Genomic DNA, 17,120 nt, shown 5'->3' with positions numbered 1-17,120 from the left:
CCCCCCCCCCCCCTTCTCTCTCTTGATTCCTCTTTGTCCAGTGAGACAAGCCCCCCTTTCCTCTTCTTCCCTACGATTTCTCTACCTCCCCTCTTCTATTGTCTTTCTTCTTTCCCTCTTTATTTCTTCTTATTCTTCTTCTCTGGTTCTCTCGCAACAATCTCTGTTCTGGAAGTCCATTGCAGCTTCTCCCCTCCCCCTAATAATCTGTTATCTTTTCTTTACTGTTCTGTTTTGTTTTCTGAAACAGTCCACCCACATAGGGTTGCTGAAACTCTTCCAACAAGCCTACGTTCAACCTTTGATTTAGGTTGAAGAAAACCAACATAGGGGCAACCCTAATCCCTGAAGCTCTACTCAGAAACCTCTTTCAGTTGGGCTAATCAAAGCCTGCAACTAGGCTGCAACTGCACTCACCGCCCACCCCCCATCAAGGAGTGACTGGATACTCTATAACGATGACTAGATGAGGAAGTGTAACAAGGGGGTGCTAGAGGTAGTAGGAAAGGACATTATATTTTAATGGATAATTAGGCCATAGGATGGACAGACATGATTCTTGTGCATCTAGTAGTTGGATAGGAGGCACTGACTGGGATACATGACATTGGGCCAGGAGGAATATTCGTTGAATTTGGACTAGGCCTGAACTTGAGGCTGTAGAAGGTGTTGCTTCTTGTGTAATTGCATCATAAAGCCAATTATGTGGAGGTTGTTTTGGCTTATAAATTTCCCTTCTAACTTCACGCATCTTGTTAATTTCCTCTCAGCAACATACCTTGGTGACTGGTTCACGTGAACCTTTTCATGCAATCAGCATGAAAAATGGAAATATCCAAAATTTCGACAGTCCTAATCTATATTCAATGCTATAGGTGTAAGTACCCAAGCATTTAATTGGAATGAGCTAAAAGAGCTAGGGGTAGACCTAAAATGACCTTAGATGAGGTTTTAAGGAAAGACATGCAGAAGCTAGGTCTGGACTCTAGTATGACCGCTAAAGAGTGGCTTGGAGGGCAAAGATTCATGTGGCTGATCGCTTGTAGGTGGGATGTTCCTCTGTGTGTGTGTGGTTTTTCTTTTTTCCTCTTTGGATCCATGTAGCCTACCCCATTTAGATTGGAAAAGGCTAAGTTGTTGTTTTGGAAATGCATACTTCATTTTCCACAAAATAGGAACATGTGGTTTCTTATGGAAGTTTTAAGGCTGTGTTTTGTTACCTTCTTGGGCAAAAGAAAAGGAGAAGTAAAGGAGAAGCGACTCCCCAAGCTTGTTTGGCTGATGTGGGAAATCTAAAAGAAAAAAAAAGAAGAAGAAAGGAAGCATTTGTTTTATTGTTTTCTTGCCATTATAACTAGATACATGAAAATATGAGTTGCCATGCAATTTCTCTTCCCCTGGTTTTCCGCAGAAGAGTGTGGGAAAATATTTGGGGGATGGGGCTCCTCAGAAATGGTTATTTCTCTCCTATATCTTCTCAAGGCAACTAAAACAACCCTATCTTTAGATTTTCCTTAAGTCTTCCTTTACTGTTGCCTGTGGGAAAGCAACCATACACATCCTGAGATATAACAGCTAAATTTCCTGAAAACACTTTGTGGACAGAAAAAGGGAGTGTTATTTTTGGTTTTAATTGTCTTTCTTCTTCTGTAGTATAAACTCTTGTAATGCTACTTCTTGTATGCCAGGTTTGTTGGTGTTGGTGCTCGGCGTGTGCGGTCATTATTCCAATCTGCTAAGAAGAAGGTTGTTCTGATTTTCTAACACTAGAACTCTTTTTACATGGTCTCTGTTTATAATATTTAAAAAATTTTCAATAACCATATGAAAATTTCATTTAATAGTATGGAATTATTATCCAATTCTTGTGTTTACATATTTCGAACTTTGTGATGATTAGTTAATTGCATGCATGATTGGGATCTGTAAGTATCTAATAGAATCTGAGTTTCTTAACGATTCTCATAAATCCGAATGAAGGTAGTGGGAATATGTTAGCTTCAGAGGATCCAGAGGCTTCACATGCATGAAGATCATATCACAGAAAAAATAAGTTACCTGATTATATTATCCTCAAGGAGAGAAATGATTGAACAATGTGATTCCCATCAATGGGATATGTCTTCTGAGCTGGTCATTCTATGGTGCCATCAATCACACTTGAATTACCTCTTGCCTCTTGGCAAAGTTACCAATCCATTAAACTTGGTTCTAACACCAGGTTGGATCTATATAGCATAAGTCTTGTTTACATATAAATATCCCTGGCCCCTGGGGTATTTACTCTACTATTCTCACATAGGTTAGTTCTTATTGTTATTAGTTTTTGTATTTAACTTCGCCTTGGGGTGTTTACGTATTAATATTCCTGAGGTGTTTACTCTTCTGTTCTCACATAGATTAGTTTTTACACTTGGGGTTCCTTTTCTTATATAACTTTGTCTTGGTAAGAATGGCATCTCCCACTTCCCGTTTACCTAATGCTGATCCGGAAATCCTGTAATAAGGATTGGGTGGTGAATATTTCTTTCCTTTCGAAGCTTTATAATACTTCTGATATTTCCTTGCTAATTATGTCGTTTATATTCTACTACCATTCTTAGGCACCGTGCATTATTTTCATTGATGAAATAGATGCTGTTGGATCCACTCGGAAACAATGGGAAGGCCATACAAAGAAAACATTGCATCAGCTGCTTGTTGAGATGGACGGTTTTGAGCAGAATGAGGTACATTTAAAAAAGCTAACCATTTATTTTTTTGCCTTTTTATTTTCCTTTAATATCTAAAACTGGTAAAATTTCATTATGTAGGGAATAATATTGATGGCTGCAACAAACTTGCCAGATATTCTTGATCCAGCTTTAACGAGGCCTGGTAGATTCGACAGGCATGTAAGTTTCTTTAAGATTTCCAGATAACTAGAATGGTGCTTCAAAGAGTGTCTAGAGGATTTGACTCTCTGAGGAACTGTCAGGAAAGGAAAAATTTACTGGAACTCTACCATCAGCGGTAAAAATAAAAATAGTAGTGGAGACTGACTGCTGGATGCCATGCAAAAGGTCATATGAAGAATTATTTATTGGAATTTTACAAACTTCCACCATGTTTATGTTTATGTTGCTATCCTTGTCATCTTAATTTTTACATGTTTATCTCGTGCTACTTCTTGGAAATGTCTTACTAAGAACGCCACTAGAAACTTTGCCCAATTTTTGGTTTTCATTGTCAGAACATTGAGAACGCGAACTTATAGTCATGGAAGATTGATGATTATTGAAATTTTTCGTTATCAGATTGATAATGAAGAAGATTTTAGTAGGAAAAGGAAACATTGTCCTGAGGCAGGGCCATGCATGGCCAAAACATGTTTAGTACCACACACAAGTATACAACCAGTAGAGAGAATTAAGAGGTCACAGTTGTACAAGGCCCAATGTACAATTATTGCCTATGGAATCCCGCTTGGCTAACTCACTGTATAAGTTGGATTGGCTTCGCATGCATTGAAATGGGATGTTCAGGTAGGACCCTAATAATATGCCTTCTGTGAGGAGATTAGACAACCTCCAGGGACGTCTTCTCCCCTCTACCATGAAGAGTGCCTGTTGCCATATACATGGTCTTACTTTTGAGAATAAAATATAAATATATAATTGCACTTTAAATATTTGGTATGCATTAGTGACAGCAGAACTTAAACAAATTCTTTATAGATTGTTGTTCCAAGTCCTGATGTACGGGGTCGGCAAGAGATATTAGAGCTCTACTTACAGGACAAGCCATTGGCTGATGATGTAGATATCAAAGCAATTGCACGTGGTACCCCTGGGTTCAATGGTGCAGGTGTGCCTTCAACATTGTATTCTCTTGCAATTACTGTTGTATGCTCGTTTTTCCTTCAATTTCATGCTATTTATGAAAGCTGATGCAAGCATCATAGGTGTACTGCCATCTGGAGCAAGCTTTTGAATTATGCATACACAAACTCACTCTCTCTCTTTTCCATTGCATTAGATCTGGCAAACCTGGTGAACATTGCAGCCATTAAAGGTGCTGTTGAAGGTGTTGAGAAGTTGACCACAACACAGCTTGAATTTGCTAAGGACAGAATTATTATGGGTACTGAGAGGAAAACAATGTTCGTGTCAGAAGAATCTAGAAAGGTTAGCATATCACTCATGACAAAATCCAAGCTAGGCCCATAATTCAGTTTGCTGATTTATGGCCCATAATTCAGTTTTCTGATTTGTGTAGTTACATCACTGGTTTTCTAAATTCATCAGCAATTAAATCTAAGGTCAGGTTTTCTATAGGAATGCGGTCAACCATGGCATCAGATGTCAACAAATTTGACTTGAAAATCGCAAATATTTGGTTTAGAGTCTTTATACTGTGGCAGAAACTAAGAAATATTTTTCTGGTTTCATTTAAATGATTAAATCAACTGCAGTCATGAAGTATTATAGTGATGTCAACTGGTATCACTGAAATATTTTGGTTTTTCGTGAACAAAACCAAAAGTTGTCCTGCTGTCTTGCTGTCTTGCAGTCAAAGTGGCCTGTGGAAGGTACACCTTCTCCACTTCTTTTTTCACTTTAAGAAATAGTGGACTATACTTCCTAATTAATAGAGGGATTACAAGCACCTAGAAGAAGGCTTGTTATGCTTCAGAATTATTCCTAGATACTCGGCTCCTTTTGTTTCTCCATGGGCCTTTAACATCACTGGTTTTCTAAAAATTTATGATAGTAATAATATTGATAATGATGATGATGATGATGGATTTAATGGGTTGTGCTTGTCTGCATGGTAGGACACACAAACTGATATTAAAACCTTGCCACTAAGCAATGAGACATAGTTACACAACATCTATTTATATTTCTTTCAGCTCACTGCATATCATGAGAGTGGTCATGCAATCGTTGCATTCAGCACCGATGGTGCACATCCCATTCACAAGGCAACAATAATTCCACGGGGGTCTGCACTAGGCATGGTCACACAACTTCCCTCGAATGATGAGACATCAGTTAGCAAGAAGCAGTTATTGGCACGTCTTGATGTTTGTATGGGAGGGAGAGTTGCCGAAGAGCTTATCTTTGGTCAGGAACATATAACGACTGGAGCTAGTAGTGATCTTCATACAGCAACAGAGCTTGCGCAGTATATGGTACTTTCTATACTCCTCCACAACTCACTAGTATCCCAGTATTTGAAATAACTCGCCATACTTAATAAGATTTTCAGGGAGAGATTATGTGTCCAATATTCTTGCTGATATCATTTTTCTATTTCAGGTTTAATTGCTAAATTTAAATAATTCTGAAATGATATTCCTTTAAGAGCTTGACTGTTACCCTTGAAGTTTCTTAAACCTCCCATGACTTTCTGTTGCTCAAACTTCCTCGGACTTTATTCTGCTTGCAACCATGGATTCATCTTAAAAAGTGGTAGTTAGGGTAGTCAAAGCATTTAGGGATGCTGCATCATTTTGGCCTCTCTAGGTACATTGCCTTGATTAAAAATGTGTGAAACAAAAGTGAGTGTGTGTGTGTTTGTGGTTATGGATAAAAAAAGGGGTTTGTTTACATGTGAGAGAAAAGGGCTAAAAACATCTAATGTAGTGTATGATGAGTTATGGTGACCTCTTCTATATTTATAAAACATTTAGTGTACTAAGAAAACTGATGTGTTTTTCATTACTGGGATTTGAACCACATATTGTGGGTTGTCGAGATAATGTTTTTTGAATCATAATAGGTCAGATGTAATTGAGATATTACTCAATAGTTGAGTGTAGAGGGTCATTAATCATATGGACTTACCTTGGAACATTATCTTTAATTCAATAAGTATTTGAAAATCAGTGTACCCTTTTATCTATTCATTTCATCATTTGGTGGAGGGGGGGTGTTGCATTCATCATTTTATTTTCCTAGGTATTTTTTATAAATTAATTAATCGTTTATTAGTGGGGGAGGGGTCGACGTGAGTAGTGATGGAAATGAGTTAGACTTTGGATTTGGTTTTGCCAAATAGTGAAAACTCAACTCAACTCGGCCTTATCCCAACTAAATCTGGTTGGGCTACATGGATCCTATTTCTCCAATCACCTCTATTCAAAGCCATACTAGATTCCACTCCTAAGCTATACGTGTCTTTCCCTACCACTTCTCTTATGGTTATTTTAGGCCTAGCTCTAGCTCCTTTAGCCCCTTCAGGTTAAAATAAATCACTTCTCCGTAATGGAGCATCTAAAGGCCTTCATTGCACATGTCCATGCCACCTCATACGAGTTTCTTGCAACTTATCATGAATAGGGGCAATCCTAGGTTTGCTTTAATTTGTTCATTATTTATTTTATCTTTTCCAGTTTCACCATTCATCTACCGCAACATCCTCATTTCAGCCTCATGAAATTTATTTAAACGCTTTTTTGTTACTGCCCAAGATTCAGCCCCATACGTCAACTTGTTGTATAACTGTTTTATAAAAGTTCCCTTTAAGTTTAAGGGATATGTCGATCACACAACACTCTGGATGCATCCCTCCATTTCATCCACCCTATTATAATTCTGTGTATAATTTCATTTCTATTTCTCCTCCTTTATTCAATGATTGAACCTTGGTATCCAAAGTTATCAATTTGCGGTAATTCCATATTGTTAATTTTCACCACCCTGCTCTCAGTAGTATTGTTACTGAAGTTACACATCATATATTATGTTTTTGTTTTACTTATCTTAGAACCTTTTGATTCCAAGGTTAATTTCCATAAATCCAACTTTGCATTTATCCCTGCATTTTTTTGATCCACCAAAGCAAATATCATCTTCAAAAATCAGACACCAAAGGATCTGATCTTGAATGTCTCTAGTTAACTCATCCATGATTAGTGTAAACAAATGCAGGCTTAGAGCTGAACCATGGTGTAAACCAACTGTTATTGTGAAATCCCTACCTTGTCCCCTCACAGTTCTTTTTAGTCACTACATCATGATATGTATCTATTATATCCACGTATTTACCCAAAACATCGTACTTACCAAAACATTTTCTTCTAACTTGCCAAATTAACTAACTCTCTAGGAACTTTATCACAGGCTTTTTTTAAATCAATAAAGACCATATGAAGATCTTTCTTATATGCTCTAAATCTTTTCATCAGTTTCCCATGCAAATAAATAGCTTCCGTGGTTGATCTCCCTGGCATAAAACCTCCAATAATATTGAACCTGACCCTATTATATAGCGCAGAAACCACCAAGAGATCTTATATTAACCTAAAAGGGGCCCTAGGGTCAAGGAAGGACAGAGCCTGTGACCATTGACATACCAGCTGTAGCGGAGGGGGCCAAACTACTTTTACATAAACGCCTACTTATGGTTCTTACATACATTACCTAGGCACAATTGTCAGCATATGCCATCATGATGTAGCTGATTGTATTCTTAAATGTTTAGGCGAGCCTCTAACCATAGTAATATCACTCTTTTGGTAGCATAATTTTTGCAGCATTTATGGGCCAGCCTTTTCTGACAGGTATCAACTTGTGGGATGAATGAAACAATTGGACCGGTTTATATTAAAGAGCGACCAGGTTCAGAGATGCAATCACGCATTGACGCAGAAGTATGCTTTTGGATCATGACTTGTTTTATTGCCTGTTTTATTTATTTATTTATTTATGAGGTGATGTAAATACTGTCAACACAGTTATTAAAATTATAGTTTGAATTCTGCAGGTTGTGAAACTCCTGAGAGAAGCATATGATCGTGTTAAAGCTCTACTTAAGAAGGTTTGTCTTTATGATTTGCTTAGTTTATCAGAGCCTGAAACTGTTGGGATAAGTTTGAGTTGTTGCATCACAGCTCAAAATTAAGGTCTGGTCAAGCTTTGCTGCAAAACTACTTCTCTTAAGATGGTATGGGCTGTCATTTCATCGAAAAGAAAAGAATGTATTTAAGAAGAAAGCGCCCTCACACTTTCCAAAACCTAAGGATCATCATGGCCCTCTTCTAGTTTCTTTTGTTTTGTGTCTGGGGAGTTCTGGTTTTTTTTTTTTTTTTTTTACTTAGGGCTTATCCGGGGGTGGGGAGAGTAGCACCTCTTCTTTCTTCTGCTGCTGATCTCACATGCATGGCCGTCTTGCTCTCTCCCTTTCTCCCCCTTTTCTTGTGGGCCGCGGGGGTCTTGGGATGGTTTGAGACAGGGAGAGGTCCGCTACATATGAATGTCTCTGCAGTTTGGCTATGATGTATGCAGACTTGTACACATTGCATCTGTTTAGCCTTATGGAACCCACTTAGGAGTTCGCATTGGCCAAAGTTTACCGGACTCTGTGATTCCAACATATTCTGTTTATGGGACTGTTCTTTATACTTCTGTCCCTCCAGATTAATGCAGCAGGTTAGATGGTCAGGCTTTGGTTCTTTGGTGTAGAACACCTAAAAGGGATCACTTGGTTGCAGATCACCTATGCCTAGAGGGGGCATAAATGCATAATATATGTGAGTTGGCTAATCGTAAACTATCCTTACAATCAACATAATAGGTACGTAGACTGTTCACCAGCTTGTTTCTACTTGACATTTCTTATCTGTTTGAGCAGTCTATCTACTGAGTCTGGCATTAGGCAACCCAATGCTTTTTCTGAGAAACATTGAAATGGCAACTGGGCCGCCTGTCAGGTCATTAGACACCAGACTTAATGACCCGACATGAGCTGGGAGCTTACAGTTCAACTATCATATGGTAAAGATTGACAATTATATAAATTTCCACAGGATAAGGTTTAAAACAAAGTTGTATAGTAATCTCAACTGGGAACCTAGAAGGTTCTAGGTTCCCAAGTATCTTCTACATGAGTAAAATGTTATTGGAATTTCATTTGGTTTGATCTGGTTTGTATCCAATGTGTTTTTTGCAACCTTTGTTGGGATGTAGGAACACCCATTTGTAATTCTTTGTTGAAGCTAGATGTGTAAGGACTAATTGTCTGTTGTTTAACATTTTTCAGCACGAGAAGGCATTGCATGCACTTGCTAAGGCATTGCTCGAGTATGAGACACTTGGCGCAGAAGAAATCAAACAGATACTTCTTCCTAATGGGGAAGTCCTGCTGTCTGAGCAACAAGAAGAAGAGCTTGCATTGACTTAAAAGCTGCACTGCTTGTATGTAGTCTCCAATTTAAGGGGAGCAATGTACAGTTAATCCAGAGCATTTCAGGTAATTAATTTATAAAATCACGCAATTTTCCAATGTGTCATTGTGTTGTATAGTAAACAAGGCTAAGGGGTGTCAAAAGTTGGCCTGCATCCTAGGCCTGGCTTGAACCAACCGCTTGAAGCCTGAGATTGGCCAGACCATGATGCCAATAAGAGGAGCAATATGCACAACATCCTAATGGCAGTTTAGAGAATGATATATCCACATGGTCAGTATAGGAGAGAGAATGTCAATGTGAGCCCTACATCTCATGTGAGAGGCACCCATAGAATTTTCATTCATTTTTCCTCAAATAAAATATAGGCTGTGTTTGATTGTAAGGAGAATTAAAGGGAAGGGAAGTGAAATTTTCATACTTAAAAAAGAAATATATGTGATCATTTCTAATGTGACTTTAACATTAACTTCACTTGTTACGTGCGTGGAAGGGAGGGAGAAATAAATTAAAAGAAAATAACATAGTAGATGAAATTGGAGAAAAAATAGGGATGATGAGAGAAATTAGGAGAGATAAAATAGGGTTTAGCTAATTAGGAGGTGTCTGCCTCTTTGCTTTACAGACAAAGCCGGACGTTTGGCTAATTGGGAGGTAGTTGCCTCTTCTCAAGATAAATCTAGAGAGATAATTTAGTATAATTTTTCATTCTTCTTCTATTCCATTTTAGTTCTTATTAAATAGGATAAAAAGTAGTTACAAACCGACGTATTCCACTTACATACTTTATCTCTAACTTCTACTAACTTACCCTATTAAGTTACATAACTACTAAACACTCCACCGTAGCAATAACTCCTACCCACATACAAATATAATAATAATAGTAATAGTAACAAAATCATTCAATATTTTGTTATAAAATTTCACATTACTTTGCATCCAAAGTCATTTGCTATAATATGTAAAATAGAAATTACATATAAAATATATCATTACTAAATATGGTCAAAAAAGTTGTAATTTATACAATCACATGGGTTTAATAATTATAAACAATTCTTTTTAAAGTATGAAAATTCTACTTCTCTTCCGTTTAAATTCCCATTGCAACCAAACAGAGCTATAGGAAAAAAAATCTCATGCAGCCAATCACTATATGCCCTTCACTTTTCTTTTTTTTTTTTCTCTTTCTTTTGACCATGTGGGTCCCATGAAAATGATAACGTTTAGTCATTTGTGTGGTGTGTGAAATTCTTCCAACGCTGGCGGTGTGGGGGGTCTTCTTCCAAAAATATATAACTTTTAACTCTCTTCATCCACAACTACCATTAAAAAGTCCTTGGATAACAAGATATTTTTCATCTTACAAAGTGGATTCACAAGAACACGATACTCTCATCTCAAAATTGAAATGACGAATATAGAAAGAACTGCATACCTTTCTTTCTTATCTTGATATTATCCACATACGAGGGATACTTTTGTGCATGTCTTTCTCTTTCTACAACAGAGAGCTTAACAATTCAGAAGATAGATCTCTCTACGATCAACCTTGACAAGTTTTTCCTTATATGTCTCTATCACATTTCTCTACAATAAGTGATTGGGAGAAAAATAAACACCTCATTGACCTATGTGCCACGTATTGCGCCTTTTAGATAAGTGACATCTCCTAATTTTGTTTTTTTATGTTAAAAGAAGAAAAGATTAATTAAAACAGAAACATATCCACGCCGAGTTGGATATTCTACCTAACATACCCTGATATCATAGCCATGGTATCGATATTATTATTTTTTTTTTTTTTTTTTGGGTAAAGTGGTTGCACTAATAAGATTAAAGGATGTCAAAAATCTCCAAAGGCCAACATTTTTTATTCTCCTTAATTAACCACGAGTAAAGATCTTCACGATTTATCCATACTTCTATCTCTTGAATCCTTATGTCACTATATGATGCAAATCATGCATGATGCTTCTGGTTTTTTATATGAATGTTACCCTAAAACTTAAAGGAGCATAGTGAAACTTGGATTGGAAAAGAATAGTAATAACGCAATGAGATATTGGACTTATACATCCATCACAAATAATGATCGGATAATTCTCAAAGGTATATTTTGGAGATGTCTTCGTGAGCATCACCTAATAGACACTCTTATCTTGATGACAAGCCAACTATCCATCCTCTGTCAGCTTCCTTGGCCGATCAATCATATTCTCTCCTGCCTGTTGTATCTTAGCTCTTCTGAGATGTGATACAATAGTCATTATTCATGATCAGAATCTCTTAACCATCTACGATGGTGACACATGTTCAAGAGGATTTTGATGCAAACAGTTCAGCAACTCATCCAGGGAATTGGTGGATGAATATCACCTTGTTCAATCATGCGTAAAAGTGATGTAATAAATTTTGACCATTGGATATTTAGGAAATAATAAATTTTGACCGTTGGATATCTAAGAAATGACGGCATATTGTAACTTTTCACCCATTAGCTTTTAGTCACCCCGAGCTCAACTATTTTATAATTGGTATCTCTTCACTGTCAATCATGTTGAATCAGTGACACCTGTTCATATTTAGGAATCAGTAACCATTGCATATTGAGGAAACAATAAATTTTGATCATTGCATATATAGGAAACAATAAATTTTAACCGTTGGATATCTAAGAAATGGCGGCATGTTGTAGCTTTTCACCCATTAGCCTTTAGTCACCCTGAGCTCAGCTATTTTATAATTGGTATCTCTTCACTGTCAATCATGTTGAATCAGTGACACCTGTTCGTTGAGATTCGGAGCCAACCGTTCGGTTTTTTTTTTTCGATGAAAATGCCAACAGTTCAGCAACTCCTAAGAGTATTGGTGGATGGTAATACCTTTGTTCTACCATGTGTAAGATTGATTTGACAAACTCAAGTTGTTGGATATTTCACGAACAATCTAAGTTTGCCATGCGTCAAATCTTATCCTCAAAACTCCAATTTTTTCAAAACCTAACCATAACTGAATACTACTAACCCGCCTGGGGATCAATGAGAGGGCACAGTACTGGGATTTTTTGTTCCAAGAGAGAAGGCAGTCATTTGGCCCTTCCAATATCTAAACGAAGACAACATACACGTGAAGTCTTCTTCTCCTTAATAACAATAAGGCTATGTTTGGTAGTCAAGAGAAGAAAAGAAATGAGTTGATAGGAAAATAAAAAATATATGTATATTTAATTACTATTAGAAGAGAAAAAAAGAACAATTCTTATATTTTCTCATGTTTTCTTATGCTTTTAACAATACTTTTTTTTAGAAACAAACAAAAACTTCACAATTCCAATGGAGAATTTTAAAATTCAAAAATTGAATCTTCCTTGACTGACATACCAATCACAAAAGAGAAATTTTTAAACAAAAAAAAATTTCTTTTCTTTTCTTCTCTTGACTACCAAACATAACCTAAGGTAGAACATTTCCTTTCAGACGGTGTAGCCTCCACTAGCAACCTCTCTCTCTCTCCCCTTTATTTATTGAACTAATAGAGGGCCCTCATTGGCTCTTGCCTGCTCGTGTAACTCCAGCTACCAGCAGGAACACCTCTGACAATAAATACTACCCCCCACACACTCTCTCTCTTTCTCAAACAATTAGAGCATAGAAATCTATTTATAAACAGCAACTCCTTGCAATAGAGATATATACAACCATTGGTCAATACACCATGGCCAAAACTCCAGGAAAATCAGAGGGGAACCTACTTTTCTTTTTTACCTTTTTTTGGGGGGAGGGAGGTTGTGGGGTGAGAGGGGGACTAAATGCAAAGGTAGCTTCGGAAGCAAGAGGTGGTTCTTGCTGTACTAAAGAGACAGGAAATCCCATTATCATTTTAAAACGAAAAACGAGAATGAAACAAAAGCAGAATAGGGAGTAAGGTCTCCCTGCAGTGGAAGAAAATCTGCAACCAGTCTGTTTCCAAAGCTTCCAAGATCCAAAAGCATCGGAAGCTTCATCCATGGCGATTGGAGCCTCCACCACCCCATGCCAAATTGCCAACCGACAACCGCCACCTATTCAGATTCGACCTATTGGTTCTGTTCGGTCCTGCACCGCCAGTCGCTCTGATACATCTGCTAATGACTTGAGATTACACTTGATCAGGGCCTGAACGAAGTAGCAAGTTTCATCCACTGTATTCCCATCAGGCACGTCTACCACAAATGACTCGATCACCAGTGTCCCCGGTCTCCCATCAATGATCTCTGGATGAAGGCTAATGATTGATGAGTAGTTCTGCAAAACAAACAGTAACAGATAAGTCGGCTGGTTTCTGCTGTTGGATTGCACAAGGAAGAAATATCTTAACCAAAAGAGGAAGGAAGAAAAAAAGATAATTAAGGGGAATGAAAAGACAACTTGAGCTAACTTGTCCTATCATAAAATTCAAATACAATGTACTGGAAAGAACCCTTCACCAGTCCACCATGCATATAACCCACATGGGAAATGATGTTAAAGGTCCACATCAACCAACAAAAATTAAAGGCGTTCATGAATTTAGCTACAGCAAAAAGCAGGCATTCATTCCCTCCTCCCCTCATTGTGCATGACATACATGGAAAAGAGCTGGAAAACCCTCCCTCCCACCATCTAAAAGGTTCAAGGTTCCAGGTTTTCCAGGTTCCAGGTTCCAAGTGGGGATGTCTTCAGAAACAAACATGAGATCAGACAATATATCAACTAAAACATTTCTGGGATTGCTGATATCACAGTAACTTCTTATGAACCCCAACTGGGTAAGTTTTTTCAGGAACTAACATGAGATCAAGACAATGTATCCTCTTCTTATGATCTCCAACAGGGTATGCCTTCAGGAACTAACATTATAACAGACAATATATCATTATATCATCTGAAACAATTCAGGGACAGCCAATATTACAGTAACTTTTTATGATCTCCCAGAGAAAATGAAACTGAATGCCTGCATCAGTTAATAGCTACAGATTTTGGACGAAGGGTCTCCTAGGTGGAAACAACAGAATGGAGTGCACTATTGCATATATGCGCCACTGGTAAGGATCAACTTGACTCAACAAGGTACCTACTTGTGACGAAGGAATACTTTTGGCTGTATGACAAATTCCTCTGTTTTATTTCTAACCTTCTTTGAGGAAAAAAAATCTCTGGTCAAAATTTTTAATTTTAAAAAACCAAAGGGATACAGCAAGGGATGAATGGGATTAAAGATGAGTAATGAACTTTTCCAAAGCCAATGAGAAGAATGTAGGCCCGTAGACAAGTTTCTAAGACTTGGAGAAAATTGAGAGGGGAGTAGCATCGGACTCAAAGCAACATTTTAGGACCATAAGAATAAATGTTCCAACCCTAACAGCTGAATGAAGATTCAAGTCACCTCAATTAGAACCAGATTTCTACAAGGAGTTTAGAATGACCAATGAGAAGGGGGCGACTGTTCAAGATAAATTATCTTCTTCTGAGAAAATTAGCAAAGAAAGAAACCAAGCGCAAGAAAATCATGCAAAAACCACGGCAAACACCAGATTACTCCATGGAGATTCCGTAACATCTGTTTAAAAAGCCAACGAAATTCTTCTTGTTTGTTGTCTATGATAACTTAACCCATTCCTAGCCTAATTTATGATCCTATTTGAGGGCAAAATTGAATCAGCAAAGGAGAAGAACAGAGTAAAAAGAGGAGAAAAGTGTACAACTAAGAGAAACGCTCAGACCCTTCCAAGCCTAATTTATGATCCTATTTGAGGGAAAAATTGAATTGGCAAAGGAGAAGAACAGAATAAAGACAAGAGAAGAGAAGAGTGTACAAGGAAGAGAAAAGTTCAGACCCTTAGCCTGTGATCCCCGCCGACAATCCGGATGCTGAGAATATGTTCGCTATCGTCAAGAAGCTCCAGCCTTTCTGTGCTGGTTGTGGCTGGGAGCCCGGACTTAACGTTTACTTCTCTAACACTGCCAATCTCAAAGTCCCCCTGCGCAACGCACCTACTGATAAATGGTTTATACTTCTGCGGTTGATCGAATCTCCTTACCAAAGACCAAACCTGATGGGAAGAGGAGAAATATGAATAATTAGACAGGCAAACAACATTTCAACAATTTGGAAAGGCATAATTGCACGAAAAGCACTAAAAAAAAGGCAGCTTTGAATCTTATTCTGCATAAAGAGGTACAGAGTAAATATCTGAATTCTCAGGAAAAATCGTATGCCAGTTTCTGCAATTCCTATCTTCTACAAATAAGGTCTATCGGGGATAAATTCTCCCGGGGATGTACCATAGAGGAGGAAGATGATTTCTTTACGACAGATTTTTTCTAGTTTAAATCTCCTTCCCAGAGAACAATTCTGAAGACATGAATTTCTCGATGAAAACAGAAATCGATGCTTATGCCACAATGAAGAAGGGAAAGAAAGACACCGAAATAACTTCAATATCTCCCATTCTACCTAACCTAGCCCCTCCAAGCTTGTTTAGAATGAACAGTCCACATAATACTGATCAAATCCAGACACTTAACTGAATCGAGTTGAAATTTTTTTCAACATAGATACACGTGGAAGCAGAAAAACCACAAAGAAAGCAGCGCGAGAATGATTACTACTACTCCAGAAATAAAACGGATTCATTATTTGATCACCTAAAATAGAACAGAATACCAGAGATCGAGCTGAAATAATCAGATCTAGACCGAAAATTTCATTCAAAGATGTCGATAGAAAAGGAAAGCTACAATCGAATCTTCCCAAAACATCCGCAAACTGATACTGAAGCTTCAGAAATAGAATTGAAGCGTCAACAGAAACACGAAAACATACATATCCGAAACGGCCTTGATTTATGCAAGAAAAAAGAGTAAAAGATTTATTGACCGATCGAGATTCGAGAGGGAAATCTTACGAGATGAACAGGAGCCTTGATGTGTTTAACGACTTCAGAACTACACTGATTTTCTCTGGTTTCATGTCTGTGGTGTCTCCGTATATACTCAGACTCCATTCTGCTATATCCATTACCGTTCATGGTGAAAATCTTCTCCCTGCGACCATCAACTGGAATAACACCTAATAATCAGGTCAGACAACTCTTTGAACACTCCGCCGCCGCCAGAAAACCAGATAAGAATCCACTCTCCAGATCGCTATTCGTCCATAGTGTCGAAGAAACGATCTCTCCGCCTCTCTGGATTCGTTTTTCACTTCTTAGCTTCTCTCAGAAACCTTTAAACCCCACCCCCCCAATCCCCCATCGCGACCTTGCTCATCTCCTCATAGCCTGGAATAAAATATTCTCCCTTATTACATTATCATTTGTATTTATCTTTATCTTTTTATTTTTTTAATATATATGAATCGTTTTTGGACTCACAAATATTCTTCACTTTTCTAGAAATTATAAATAAATCTGAACCGTTCATTTTCATAGTTTTCCATTTTTAAACATTTTATATTTGTTTAAGTTATAGATAAATCTGAACCGTTCAACTTCATGGTTGTTTTAGGAAATTCCGTCAGTCTGGCATAAGAATATTTGGGCACAATCAAAATTGATCGTGAAAATAATCAAATGTGGTGAGGGTAGTTGGGTCTTTTGACACATAGTTGGGTATGGACGTTTTTGACAAAGTTCTTTTTCTCTTCAATTTTTTTATACTTGTTTCAGGAGTATTAAGTACATATGCATTACACATGCACGGGTATATGAGGTTATTTGATTGAAGTTGACTTTGAAAATTGATAGATGATTAATTTAGACTATTTCCTTTCTATCTAATTGTTGAAATAGCATTAATATTAGGCTAATTTAATCTTATGATGTTTAGTATAACCACAAACTTGTGTGATATACTACTTTGTCTATTCCACCATGCCGGAATGCAGATTCTAAGATGTGTGCTCTCACATAATGAGACAT

General features: G+C 37.5%; 2 protein-coding genes across 5 annotated transcripts in view; one reads left to right on the top strand and one right to left on the bottom strand.

Moving 5' to 3' along the window:
- The window catches only part of LOC122081961 (ATP-dependent zinc metalloprotease FTSH 11, chloroplastic/mitochondrial-like), a 17,078-nt gene extending 7,808 nt beyond the window's left edge, over positions 1-9,270 (top strand). For all 4 annotated transcript variants that reach the window (XM_042649404.1, XM_042649403.1, XM_042649402.1 and 1 more), the window contains 9 exons: positions 1,689-1,746; positions 2,604-2,729; positions 2,814-2,894; positions 3,717-3,846; positions 4,018-4,166; positions 4,895-5,176; positions 7,550-7,639; positions 7,753-7,806; positions 9,028-9,270. In XM_042649404.1, coding sequence (XP_042505338.1) covers positions 1,689-1,746; positions 2,604-2,729; positions 2,814-2,894; positions 3,717-3,846; positions 4,018-4,166; positions 4,895-5,176; positions 7,550-7,639; positions 7,753-7,806; positions 9,028-9,168 — 1,111 coding nt within the window. In that variant the 3' untranslated portion in view covers positions 9,169-9,270. The remainder of the gene's footprint in view (positions 1-1,688; positions 1,747-2,603; positions 2,730-2,813; positions 2,895-3,716; positions 3,847-4,017; positions 4,167-4,894; positions 5,177-7,549; positions 7,640-7,752; positions 7,807-9,027) is intronic.
- Positions 9,271-12,806: 3,536 nt separating this feature from the next.
- LOC122080928 (abscisic acid receptor PYL8-like) lies at positions 12,807-16,447 on the bottom strand. Its single transcript, XM_042647823.1, has 3 exons — positions 16,107-16,447; positions 15,036-15,251; positions 12,807-13,461 (listed from the first exon to the last, which is right to left on the bottom strand). Exons 1-3 carry the CDS (start codon positions 16,227-16,229, stop codon positions 13,243-13,245), a joined length of 558 nt encoding a protein of 185 aa, XP_042503757.1. The 5' UTR covers positions 16,230-16,447; the 3' UTR covers positions 12,807-13,242.
- Positions 16,448-17,120: the final 673 nt, after the last annotated feature.

Source organism: Macadamia integrifolia, chromosome 6 (assembly GCF_013358625.1).
Source record: "Macadamia integrifolia cultivar HAES 741 chromosome 6, SCU_Mint_v3, whole genome shotgun sequence".
NCBI lineage: Eukaryota > Viridiplantae > Streptophyta > Magnoliopsida > Proteales > Proteaceae > Macadamia > Macadamia integrifolia.
Note: the sequence above shows the minus strand (reverse complement) of the source record. Positions and strands in the feature narration are given on the sequence as shown.

Excerpts from the sequence above, each read along its gene's own strand:
- LOC122080928 (XM_042647823.1), bottom strand. The coding sequence starts at position 16,229 with ATGAACGGTAATGGATATAGCAGAATGGAGTCTGAGTATATACGGAGA. Across the intron at positions 15,252-16,106 it reads TCAAGGCTCCTGTTCATCTC|GTTTGGTCTTTGGTAAGGAG; the intron begins GTAAGATTTCCC and ends TCTTCCCATCAG. Across the intron at positions 13,462-15,035 it reads GCGGGGATCACAGGCTAAGG|AACTACTCATCAATCATTAG; the intron begins GTCTGAACTTTT and ends TTTGTTTTGCAG.